The sequence below is a fragment of the Lytechinus variegatus genome, chromosome 4 (assembly GCF_018143015.1).
Source record: "Lytechinus variegatus isolate NC3 chromosome 4, Lvar_3.0, whole genome shotgun sequence".
Classification (NCBI taxonomy): domain Eukaryota; kingdom Metazoa; phylum Echinodermata; class Echinoidea; order Temnopleuroida; family Toxopneustidae; genus Lytechinus; species Lytechinus variegatus.
The window spans coordinates 44,290,128-44,304,178 of NC_054743.1; the positions used below are offsets into that span (position 1 = coordinate 44,290,128).

Consider the following 14,051-nt stretch of genomic DNA (forward strand, 5'->3'; position numbering starts at 1 on the left):
GCTCATGATGTCACTGTTTTTTCTTCGCAGGGGAAAAGTCATGAAGAAATGTTGGATGACAGCAATAGCCATGGGCCTGTAAGTACTCTAATTTTTTTAGGTAGTAGTATGTTTTTTTTTGTATAAGTGTAGATATCAATTTTCTCCTCAAACACAGTTGTTCCTGATATTTAATTCCATTCAAGACTTATATCAACAAATAAATCAAGATATGTACGAAAATAAATCTGGAATAAACAGAGAACAAATAACATGTATTTGTCTTTAGCCTCGTTTCTTCTGTTTACAATTCAGGAACAAATTGGACCTTATTTTTGACTTCTGTTTTGAATTTGTGGTTTATAGATATACAATATATACTAATGATGGATGAACATGAGTTCATTATGGAATCTATCTTCAGGCTCTGTTCAATCCATTGCACTCGGCCTAAAATGCTAGCAGAGCACAAACAGTAGGCCCAGTTACATCTTTCAAATTGTGAGGTCAAACGGTCCAAGATGTAGATAGCGTGTTGTGACATGAGGCATCGCTGCGACATTACCGAGTTGTAACTGAGGTCTCTGTTATCGCTAACAACGTTTCTGTGCAGCCAGTACAGCTTATTATGATACTCAAACAGTTGAATAGTTTGGCAGAGAAACATGTAGCTACAATACTTTTTTCTGTAACAATCGAAAAGTAATGCTGCAAAGCAATAGAGTATAAAATGCTTGTTTATTTTTTAATATGCTTGGCTTTCATAATTTTAGCACAAAACCATGGCCTAGTTAGAACCATAGTTCAGAAAAGGGGCTATAGTACTTCTTTTTTGGTCATTTGTGTTCTTTTTCCTGCTCTCCTTGTTCTTGTTGACATAAATTTGCCTTGGCGTGTTTTTCTTCAACTTCATCTGTTGCTTAGGTTTGTTCTGAACCATACTTAGTCACTCTCCTTAATAGTGTAATGTGACTTGATTATTCACCTTTTATCATTTGATGTCACAAAGTTTTTTTGTCTGTTGGTCAATGAGGTTGTTGTGTGCAATAGGTTTGGTTGTGGCAGATATTGATGAAGATTAAAAAGAGTGATTTTTTTCTTTGTTATTCAGCCAATAAAAAAAAACTAATTTATATTTATCAGCAATAAAGATGGGTAATTTCAATTCAATCCCCTCAAAAAATATATAAAAGAAGAGTAGAGTGCTAAAAATATTCTTCAGAGACAGCCATTTGATTCTGGCTTGCGAGCACTTATTTACATATATGACATTCTCCATTCTAGCAATGTGCAGCCACAGTCTATATATAGACAGAGAAGGAGGAGGGATGAAAATATTTTTCTTCATCCACTTGTAGTGTGATACCAATATATCCCCAAGTGGTCTAACAACAATGCATTGTGCACCGATAATCTGTACACTGGTACTGGTCAAAATCCATGTGTCTCGAACTATGTTGTACTGGTGGTCTGGGAACCAATATGCGTGGTAAATGAAGTTTGATGCTAAAATGCACTAAATCTGGTACCAATGTTCCCTGTGAGTATAATACCAGTGTGCACTGGTGTCTGGTCCCAGTATGCTCTGGTAGTATGCTTTATGTGTTCTGGTAGTGGTAATCTGATACCAATATGCTCTGGTAGTCTGGTATCACTACCAATGTGCTCTGGTAGTGTGGTACCAATGTGTTCTGGTATTCTGGTACCACAACCAATGTGCTCTGGTAGTCTGGTACCATCAATGTGCTCTGGTAGTCTGGTACCACTACCAATGCGCCCTGCGAGTCTGGTACCAATGTGTTCTGGTATTCTGGTACCACTATCAATGTGCTCTGGTAGTCTGGTACCAATTTGTTCTGGTAGTCTGGTACCACTATCAATGTGCTCTGGTAGTCTGGTACCAATTTGTTCTGGTAGTCTGGTACCACTATCAATGTGCTCTGGTAGTCTGGTACCACTATCTATATGCTCTGGTAGTCTGGTACCACTATCAATGTGCTCTGGTAATCTGGTACCACTATCAATATGCTCTGGTAGTCTGGTACCACTACCAATGTGCTCTGGTAGTCTGGTACCAATTTGTTCTGGTAGTCTGGTACCACTATCAATGTGCTCTGGTAGTGTGGTACCACTACCAATGCACCCTGGGAGTCTGGTACCAATGTGTGCGGGTATTCTGGTACCACTACCAATGTGTTCTGGTATTCTGGCACCACTACCAATGTGCGCACTGGTAGTCTGGTACCACTATCAATGTGCTCTGGTAGTCTGGTACCAGTACCAATGTGTTCTGGTAGTCTGGTACCACTATCAATGTGCTCTGGTAGTCTGGTACCACTACCAATGCACTCTGGTAGTCTGGTACCAATGTGTTCTGGTATTCTGGTACCACTATCAATGTGCTCTGGTCGTCTGGTTCCAATGCATTCTGGTCGTCTGGGATACTGTGATCTGGTCGTCTACCTATGTGCTCTGGTAGTCTGGTACCAATGTGTTCTGGTTTTCTGATACCACTACCAATGTGCTCTGATATTCTAGTACTAATGCATTCTGGTCGTCTACCAATGTGCTCTGGTAGTCTGGCGCCAATTCGTCCTTGTACATGTAGTCTGGTACCAATATGCTTTGGTAATCTGGTGTCAATGTGCTCTGGTAATATGGTACCAGTTTGCACTGGTCTGGTAGCAAGTACATGTATGGTACCAATGTGCTCTGGTAGTCTGGTACCAATGTGTTCTGGTTTTCTGGTACCACTACCAATGTGTTCTGATAGTCTGGTACCAATGCATTCTGGTCATCTACCAATGTGCTCTGGTAGTCTGGCGCCCAACGTTCTCGCCAGTGTAGAACACACGCGTCGCATGCGACACACGCAAATTCCACAAGCTCCTGGTGCGTCACGCGCAAAAAGTGAGCGACACGGGCAAAAAAAAAATTATAAAAAGTGAGGGAAAATCATCGAAAATAATTGTTGCATCATTCATCATCAATCCTCAAAAATATAGAATGTTTCAGAATCATTTCGGCAACAGACAAACTACGATCTTATCACTTGACCGGATAATATCCATGCATAGACACTGGCGCATTTACACATCCAGCCACCCAGCCACGCTAGCTTTGCCAGCCCGCTGGCGCGGGTAGCTAGCTGAGCCAGAGCCGGACCTGCACGCTATGTTTGGAACTGAATTGTCCGCGATGCGACGTAACTTTTCATTTTTACATGATACCGTATTCTGATAACTTTCAAGAAATTTTGATTTTAAAATGAATTGTTCCATATAATTTTCCTGGTAATTACTTGCTAAGTATATTCTTAACGTTCATTCTCAATTTCTGCTGTCATGTAACAACGAAATAATTGTTGAAATTCTTGGATGTATGAACTGTAATAGGCTTGGCCGGCCAGCGACCGTACGTCGACGTGCGTATGGCAAGCTATTTTAACATTTTCTGATATCAAAAATTATTAGATTTATTGATATCAAGAATTAATTTCTTGAATTCATTTCTTGATATCAAGAACTCATTTCTTGATATCATAAAACGATTTCTTGATATCAAGAAATTAATTCTTGATACCAAAAAACATTTATTTTTATATCAAGAATTAATTTCTAACTTGATATCAAGAATTCATTACTGATTAATAATCAGAATGATTTTTTTGCAATAAATTGACGATCGAATTCAGAAATGAATTCTTGATATCAAAGATTCATTTCTTGTGATATCAAGAATTCATTTCTTGATACAAAAAAATAATTTCTGGATATCAAGAATTCATTTCTTTAAAAAAATCAGATTGATTTTTTGCAATACATTGACGCTCGAAATCAGAAATGAAAATGAATTCTTGATATCAAGAATTGATTCCTGAATAAATATCAGAATGATTTTCTTGATATCAAGAATTCATTTCTTGATATCAAGAATTAATTTCTGAATAAAAATCAGAATTATTTCTTGCAATATATTGATGCACGAAATCAGAAATGAAAATGAAGACCTTGATATCAAGAATTAATTTCTTGATATCAATAATTAATTTGTGAATAAAAATCAGAATGATTTCTTGCAATATATTGATGCACGAAATCAGAAATGAAAATGAAGACCTTGATATCAAGAATTAATTTCTTGATATCAATAATTCATTTGTGAATAAAAATCAGAATGATTTCTTGCAATATATTGATGCGTGCACAAAATCAGAAATGAAAATGAAGATCTTGATATCAAGAATTAATTTCTTGATATCAAGAATTTCTGATTGAAAATCAGAATGATTTCTTGCAATACATTGACCCTCAAAATCAGAAATGAATTCTTAATATCAAGAAATTAATACTTGACATCAAGAAATTAATTCTTGATATTAGAAAATGTGAAAGAATGTTAAAACGGTTTGCGATATACATGTGGATGATTTTGTGAAAGGAAAAAAGCGAGATCCAGGGAGCGAGATGTTAATGTTATTTGTATGACAGCTAATTGCTGGATTCACCATTTATTTTTCATTCTTTCATCTAAAACAGACTATAATTTCTTGTATTGTTTTTCACATGTGTGTACAGTTCTATTGATTGATGTTCTAGGGGGGGGGGTGGCGTGAGATCGATGTTTAGGTATTTTTAATCGATATGTCATGCCAACTCCCCCGCCCCTAGATCCTGCATCGTACAGATCAGAAATATGCCTAAGACTTTGCAACATCTCTCTAAAGGGAATTTGAATTGCAAAATGATGAAAATGGTCAACACATTTTCGAAGTCTCAACCTGAAAAAAATAAAGCATGGTAAAAATGAATAAGTGATTTTGTATATTTCCAATATTTCCCAACTGAAAATTAACTTACTGAAAACACGTTCGTGATACGTAGGTGTCATTTTCAAGTGACCAAATATTAAAGCGGGAGTTCACCCTGACAAAAAGTTTATTGTAAACATAGCAGAACTTAAACATAATGATAAGCATTGATGAAAGTTTTACGAAAATCCATCAAAGACTTTAAAAGTTATTAGAATTTGTATAATTTTTTTTTATTTGTATAGTCGCTGATTGAAAAAAAAAATCAATGAAATGTCCGTCACTACACAAAGCAATCGCTCTCATGGCTCATGTTTTAAAATGACCTCAGTGGCTGCCCAAATGATACCCAAGAGAAACGATTTTCACCTCATGTTTACCTGATTTAATGGTTCAGCAAATCTTGGCAGATTATCTAAATTTGTTGTCGAGTGTCCTGATGACAGATCTAGCCCAGCTGCTTCACCCAAGGTATTACGCAATGTACCTTATATGACGAAGGAGGTATCACTTGCTTTGGCTGTAGCTTCATTTTTTTATTTCTTAAAGAGTTCATAGCAAAAGCCTAAAGGTATATAAAATATATTTTAACTCGTTAGGACCTCAAAATTTTTTAAAACATTCCTAATGGATCGTTCATTAATCTGACATTTTTGTGACTTCTATTTCGTTTTATTTTCTTTCCCGCGGTTGTCAGAAAAATGCGTGATTTATATTTATTTTTGGAGAACGGGAGTCTGTACCGAAAGGTATATTAAATATATTTTAATTCATCAACACATCAAAACAATGTTAAAACATGTCCTGATAGATGCGTGATTTATATTTCCTTTCGGGGAACGGGAGTCCGTACTGAAAGATATAATAAATATATTTTGATTCATCAACACCTCAAAACAATGTTAAAACATGTCCTGAGATAGATCGTTCATTAATCTTAGATGTTTGTGACTTCTGTTCTTTTGTTTTCATTTCCGCTGTTGTCAGAATAAATGTATGAATTTATTTCTGAGAGAGTTCAAAGCGAAAGGTATATAAAATATATTTAAACTCGTTAGGACCTCAAAACAATTTTAAAACATACCTAATCGATCGTTGAGATGTTTGTGACTTCTATCTTGTCTTATTTTCTTTCCCGCTGTTGTCAGAAAATTGCGTGTTTTATATTTCTTCTCGGAGAACGGGAGTCCATACCGAAAGGTATATCAGATATATTTTAATTCATCAACACCTTAAAACATGTCCTGAGATAGATCGTACATTAATCTTAGATGTTTGTGACTTCTGTTCTTTTATTTTAATTCCGCTGTTGTCATATACATGTGTGATTTTTATTTCTTAGAGAGTTCAAAACGAAAGGTATATAACATATATCTTACATGTAACTCGTAAGGACATCAAAACAATTTTAAAACATACCTAATCGATCGTTCATTAATCTGAGATTTTTGTGACTTCTATTTTGTTTTATTTTCTTTCCCGCGGTTGTCAGAAAAATGCGTGATTTATATTTATTTTTGGAAAACGGGAGTACATAACAAAAGGCATATCAAATATATTTTAACTCAAACACCTCAAAACAATGTTAAAACATGTCCTGATAGATGCGTGATTTATATTTCCTTTCGGGGAACGGGAGTCCGTACTGAAAGATATATCAAATATATTTTGATTCATCAACACCTTAAAACAATGTTAAAACATGTCCTGAGATAGATCGTTCATTAATCTTAGATGTTTGTGACTTCTATTCTTTCATTTTCATTTCCGCTGTTGTCAGAATAAATGTGTGAATTTTATTTCTGAGAGTTCAAAACGAAAGGTATATGAAATATATTTTAACTCGTTAGGACCTCAAAACAATTTTAAAACATACCTAATCGATCGTTGAGATGTTTGTGACTTCTAATTTGTCTTATTTTCTTTCCCGCGGTTGTCAGAAAAATGCGTGATTTATATTTATTTTTGGAGAACGGGAGTCCATATATAACGAAAGGCATCTCAAACACCTCAAAACAATGTTAAAACATGTTCTGATAGATGCGTGATTTATATTTCCTCTCGGAGAACGGGAGTCCGTACTGAAAGATATATCAAATATATTTTAATTCATTAACACCTCAAAACAATGTTAAAACATGTCCCGATAGATCGTTCATTAAACTTAGATGTTTGTGACTTCTGTTCTTTTATTTTCAATTCCGCTGTTGTCAGAATAAATGTGTGATTTTTATTCTTAGAGAGTTCATAGCGAAAGGTATATAAAATATATTTTAACTCGTTAGGACCTCAAAACAATTTTAAAACATTCCTAATAGATCGTTCATTAATCTGAGATATTTGTGACTTCTATTTTCTTTTATTTTTCTTTCCCGCGGTTGTCAGAAAAATGCGTGATTTATATTTACTCTTGGAGAACGGGAGTCCGTAACGAAAGGCATATCAAATATATTTCAACTCAAGCACCTCAAAACAATGTTAAAACATGTCCTGATAGATGCGTGATTTATATTTCTTCTCGGAGAACGGGACTCCATAACGAAAGGTATTTCAAATATATTTTAAGTCAATACAGCTCAAAACACTTTAAAACATTTCCGGACAAAAAGACCCATACATTTTTAGATAAACAGCAACTCAACATTTCAACATTTTGCCGATGTCAACTCTAAGTTAGGTATTGGTGTGCGCCGCCGATTAGAACAATATTACAGTGAACTTCGCGGATTGGCAATGAAACTTGACTTTACCGGGATCAAATCATCAAAGCACATGTGAAAATCAAAACATCACGTGTAAAATCGGCCACCACCGAATCGGCGGGTTTGCGACACGCGTAAGAAAAATCCTGGCGAGAACGCTGCTGGCGCCAATTCGTCCTTGTAGTCGGTACCAATATGCTTTGGTAATCTGGTGTCAATGTGCTCTGGTAATCTGGTACCAGTTTGCACTGGTCTGGTAGCAAGTACACCAATGTGCTCTGGTAATCTGGTACCAATGTGTTCTGGTCGTCTGGTATCAGTGTGCTCTGGTAATCTACGTGCATGCAATGCATTGAATCATATTTTTATAGTGACATGACTGACGTCACCTTTTCCTGAACTGTGCAGTGGTACGAATGTTTGACATTCAGCCTCTCATTTGCTTGCGTACAACAAGCTTAGTAGGCAATGTACAATAGTTTGCCAATTTCAGGATTTGGTAATTATTTTGCCTTTATTATATTAATGAAAACCCAAAATCAAATGCCAATATATACTTGGACTTCAATACTTGTGGGTACATTTTTACTTGAATTCCTTTATGTAATTTGTTGATTTTTAGAGCCCTGCATCAATTTTTTTTTGCTTTTTTTTTGGGGGGGGGAGGAAAAACCACTAAATGTCACTTTGCTCCCTCTTTCAAATGACTGCAGCTCTTATTCTTTGAAGAACTGCTACTAGAATAAGGGATGACTACAAAAAAATCAGTCATACATGTTCTTTAAACATGTACAGATTTCCCTGGTCATACTGGAGGCGGGCTATATGTTTTACATTTAGGTGGGTCTTATTCTTTCAAATACCCGGTGATCAAAGTTCAGCACATGACAATAAGATAACATTCCAAATGACTAGACAAATGCCACCAATACAGCAGAGGTAAAGTACCAAACCAACTGAATAAATTGTTTTCAAAATTATTCAGATTGAGTTTTCTTCTGATAATGAGCCATGTAATGTTACTTGTCTCATTGTCTGTGAATACATGTACAGTATGTTGGTTCCTACAAGTACATGTATAGTTTCTAGATGAACATGTATGTAAAGGCACTATAAATGATGTGATTTTACAATCTACATGTGTATATGCAAAGATGAATAGGAAGGGTGCAGAATGCAGATGTATTTAGATCAGATTAAATTGTGAAATTGGGTTCTGAATTGGAATTTTCGTAATAGTTCCCTATTTTGTTGTTTGAAACTACTGGTATGTTCTATAATCTATAGATTACTTCATTTCCTGCTTATTTTGCATTTAATGTACATGTACAAGAGCAAAGTCTGTATCTGTGATTTTTTGTCATAAATTATAGAACCAAAAGTCCATCATGTAATTGAACTGCAATTAACTTTGCCAATGTTGTCGGAAATGTTGTGAAGTCTTTCAGGGAAAGCATCAATCATATCTGTTTAGGGCTATCTTTCATACTTCTTTTTTAATTGCCATTTATTATTTAAACTGTTTATAGCCCAATGGTATTTGTAATAAAGTACTCTATCCAGGATATATTTGGAGGGAGAAGTATTAACATATAGATTACCTCTGTAATGTGGCATTTTCTTGATTCTTGACTTCATAAGTTTTGGACATAGTGACTTTATTTCACAATGCCATCTTTTTCCAAAGATGGAGGACAAACAACCTGACAGATAACGCAAATATTTTCATCTACCAAAAGTGTATCTGTAGAGCTGCATTTTGAAGTAAACTCATCATTGTATGCCTACATGTACATGTAGCTATGTAGTATGCCTAGCGATTAAGTCTTGAACTCTTTTTAGAATGCTCCCCAGGGAGTGAAGAAAGTGCATGCATTGTGTGCGGGCATGCCAGGATCTGATGACCGGAGTAACAATAATTGCAAAGTAGAGTGCTTGAAACAAACAGTGTTATAAAGCACTATGTTATGTAGCATTAATTTTCTATCGTGTGAATAGGGTTGTGGCAAATAGACAAGTCTCACGCCGACGCAGGAAGTAAGTGAAATACAATGGTAGGATATACCGGAAGATAAACCATAGACAAGAGCAAAAACAGGAAGATCAGGAAGAAGAGGTTTTTTTAAAGCCTATCTTCGGTTTTAGTAAACCTGAATATTATTCATTTTCAAGTTTGAATTTCCTTGTCAGGTTTAAAATGAAAGATATAAGAATATATTAAGTCCATGAAGGAATATTAAAAAAGGTGATACATCACATGTGCTGTATGTATGTGATATGGGGTAAAGTCTTCAAAATCATGTCACAAATAATGTTTTCCTCCCTTTTTTTAAAGAACCATGAGCTTCTGATAACATGGACCAGAATCTATAGACGAATTTTGTGACAAATGTGTGACCTTTCCTGTACACAACAAGATTGAAGTGTGTTGATCTGTGCTTGTACATGTTTGGTTAATTATTCTGAGAATATTCGTAATTTACTAGTAGTATCAGGGTAAAAAAAATTACGCTGGGGCTTTGGGTGATTTTGTCCCCGAAATGCCCCAAAGAGCCCTTGAAATAAAAAAAAGGACCCTGGAAAATACCCTTTCTCCTTTCTCTGCCATGTTAAGGCTTATCCAAAGTCACTGATTTAGGCAGTTGATTTGAAAAGTAGCCCCGGAAAATTTTTTTTTGGCCTCTTTTAGTGTGATAGGAACAGACAATATACAAGATAAACATACTATAAGCCTACATGAAAATAATTTTACAGATACACAGTAAATTTACAATTCATTTTTTATTTCATTCCATTAACATGTACATACATGTACACCAAATGTTGGAAGTATCAAATATACTTGAGGAAACACAGTAGTTCTCAGCACTGGATTGTGGCTCATATTTATTTGATATTAGAGAGGATATTTTAATAGATATTGGTGTATATTTCAATTATTATGCCTACATCAAAAATGATATTTTCTTTCAAGAGTACATGTACATGCTAGGAATTTTTTCTTCTGAACTTGAATGTCTCCCATATTTATTTATGATGACAGAGAATGAAGTCTGGGGGAAAAATAAAAAATAGCGAGAAAATAAATCATAATTATGAAATAAACGTACAGAAATAAGAAAAAATGCAACAACAAAAAACGGGAAGAAAAAGCATTTGAAATACTGTATTTAGTAGAAGCTTTTATATTCACGGATTTCGCAAATTGCTGATTGGCCAGAAATTTAAAATTCGACACATTTAGTAATGGTACCAATGTTCCCAACAGCAAAGCTTTGCTATTGTAAACATCCAAAAATGGAGATAAGCACCTACAGTACATGTATATATGTACAAAAATTAAGGTAGAAAAAGTATGGTTAGTTATTCAAGGAGCTAGAATTTCACTTGTTTATTTTTTAAAACAAAATCAGAGCCTGAATTATTCCCTTACATATATTTATTCACTCGCTGCAACATTGCAAAATAGTTTCCATGAAATAATTTGATTTTATTGTCATCTGATTGACTCTATACATGTACACACGTACATTGGCAGCTATTTGCATACTCATTAATATTCAAAAGTCACATGACCAAAGGTTTTGAAGATGTAAGATTTTGTTCACAAAATTCAACATTTTTCCACTGAAACCAACTTAAATGAACCAATCAATGAACAAAATACAACTGCTAAAGATTACTTTTACAGATCAAACTGTGACATGATGAATTTTCAGATCTAAAGGTAAAAAAAGTGAAATTTAAGCCATTTTATTCACCCTTTGTATTATTACTTACAGGGACATATTTATGTAGAAAAGACGCGTCACCATGAGAGTTTTGAGGAGCATATTTTTGCACATGTTTTGCACTATTTTAGCTTCTCTGAAATTCTGTGGAAGTGTTTGGTACATATTCTGATCGCGAATTCAACAACCCGCAAAAATATCGGGACCCCCATGACTTGCAAACAATTCTTTTCGCTAAAATAACAGCTTATAAAGTAACTGAGCAACCCATGGCATAGCATTTTAGGGAAAAATGTAAACCTATGCAAAACTCATTGATCCATTTTGGGGTCAAGGAAGGGAATAATATATACTCCATAAAATGAAATTGCCTTTAGGAGCATGATGTTGGATCATTCATTACTACAAGGCTATCCTATGACACATGTCCTGTTGACCCAGGTAATGAATACAGGTATAGTTGGAATTTTTGAGTTCCCATTTTAAAGGGAAAGGTGAAAGTAAAGCCTTAAAAAACATGTTTATATGCAGTATGGCCAGTATCTGAGGTAAAAAAATATGGGTCAGCTGGTCAGGGTCCCCCCCCCCATCATCGTTATGGATGATGTTTACAGGACCAATCACCAGTGAAAACAAAAGTAGGCAAAACAATGAAAATTAGGATTGGTCTGTACATTTTTTGTCTCACCTGCGAAGCAAAGTGAGACTATAGGCGCCGCTTTTCCGACGGCGGCGGCGGCGTCAACATCAAATCTTAACTTGAGGTTAAGTTTTTGAAATGACATCATAACTTAGAAAGTATATGGACCTAGTTAATAAAACTTGGCCATAACTATAAGGTTAATCAAGTAGTACTGAACATCCTATTAGAGTTTCATGTCACATGACCAAGGTCAAAGGTCATTTAGGGTCAATGAACTTAGACCATGTTGGAGGAATCAACATCGAAATCTTAACCTGAGGTTAAGTTTTTGAAATGTCATCATAACTTAGAAAATATATGGACTTAGTTCATGAAACTTGGACATAAGGTTAATCAAGTATCACTGAACATCCTGCATGAGTTTCACGTCACATGACCAAGGTCAAAGGTCATTTAGGGTCAATGAACTTTGGCCGAATTGGGGATATCTGTTGAATTCCCATCATAACTTTGAAAGTTTATGGATCTGATTCATGAAACTTGGACATAATAGTAATCAAGCATCACTGAAAATTTTGTGCAAGTTTCAGGTCTCATGATTAAGGTCAAAGGTCATTTAGGGTCAATGAACTTTGGCCGAATCGGGGGTATCTGTTGAATTACCATCATAACTTTGAAAGTTTATTGGTCTAGTTCATTAAACTTGGACATTAGAGTAATCAAGTATCACTGAACATCCTGTGCGCGTTTCAGGTCACATGACCAAGGTCAAAGGTCAATGAACTTTGGCCGAATTGGGTGTATCTGTTGAATTACCATCATTACTTTGAAAGTTTATGGATCTGATTCATGAAACTTGTACATAAGAGTAATCAAGTATCACTGAACATCCTGTTTGAGTTTCAGGTCACATGATCAAGGTCAAAAGTCATGTAAGGTCAGTGAACTTGACCATGGCCATGTTGGGTTTTTTTGTTGAATAACCATCATATCTCTGTAAGTTTATTGGTCTAGTTCATTAAAAAGGGAAATAAGAGTAACCATGTATCACTGAACATCTTGTGCGAGTTAGAGTAGTATTCAAAGTGAGCACTGCTGCTATATTGAACCGCATGATGCAGGTGAGACGGCCAGAGGCATTCCACTTATTTACTTATAGTTTTTATTTATTTATTTTTTTTGGGGGGGGTGTCAAATTTGAATGAAAAATTAAAAATCTGCAGAATTTACAAAGGTTGGTTTGGTTACAGTGAACAAACTTTTGTTGTTGTTGTTGCATAATTAGCATTTTGGCTTTATATTTTTATGTTGCTGACAAAGAACAGGTTTAAAAGGTCCTGGAACTGAATTCTCTCCATATTCTTTCGCATTAGATATAAAACAAAAAGCTAAAAGGATTGGTCGTGATATTGAAGTTAAGTCCCATATATGCATTTCTGAGTTTAATAGTTGGTGGTTCAAAATTGTACAGAATATGTTTGATACAGGTTACCCTTCTACACTGTAGGTGCATTGCTTGTAGTCAATATTTTCCAATCAATTGTCTTCTAAAAATTCTATCGCCTAGGACTAGAAAGTTTATCTTGTGTTTTATCTCTGTGCATTTTATGTATTAATGTCTTGAGACTTTGTAGATCAGAATGTTCAGGATTCTTTGGTAAGGCTTTAATTTTTCATCTGTTTTTAATAATATTTCAACATGGTAAAGTACTCACACCATTGGCTGATGTGTCATAGGATCTAGCCTTGTTGATGTACAGTTCATTTTCCACACTCAACCCAGGTGAGGTAATTCGGTGCCTGACATGACAGGAATTTATTCCTTGAAATGCTGCCCCTGATACGGCTCATTGGCAGCCAGGCAAAGCTGGGATTATAGTTTTTGAATGCTCACCAGAAATATACTCCCATGTAACTGACAGACATGAGCATAATTAATACTAGAATATACTGTATTGTCAGAGATGTCCAAACCAAAATGCACCAAAATCTCACTTCTTAGATAGAGATGCAAGCAAAGACATGGACATTTGTCTCTACATTACACGTTCTGTGCATGGAAACCAATTGAAGTAATTTGAGTATACTGAATGGAAATGATGCACTCAAGTTGTAATATGTACCGTGGGGTTGTATGATACGTATGTGCTGCGATTGAGACCCCCATTTTCAGCCTAAATTTGCGT

The 14,051-nt window shown here is 35.3% G+C and overlaps 1 protein-coding gene across 1 annotated transcript in view; it reads left to right on the top strand.

Annotated features, from left to right (window-relative positions):
• The window catches only part of LOC121414151 (ribosomal protein S6 kinase alpha-3-like), a 57,130-nt gene that overhangs the window by 1,348 nt on the left and 41,731 nt on the right, over positions 1-14,051 (top strand). The window contains exon 2 of the mRNA XM_041607223.1: positions 31-78. Within this exon, the coding sequence (XP_041463157.1) occupies positions 31-78 (48 nt within the window). The remainder of the gene's footprint in view (positions 1-30; positions 79-14,051) is intronic.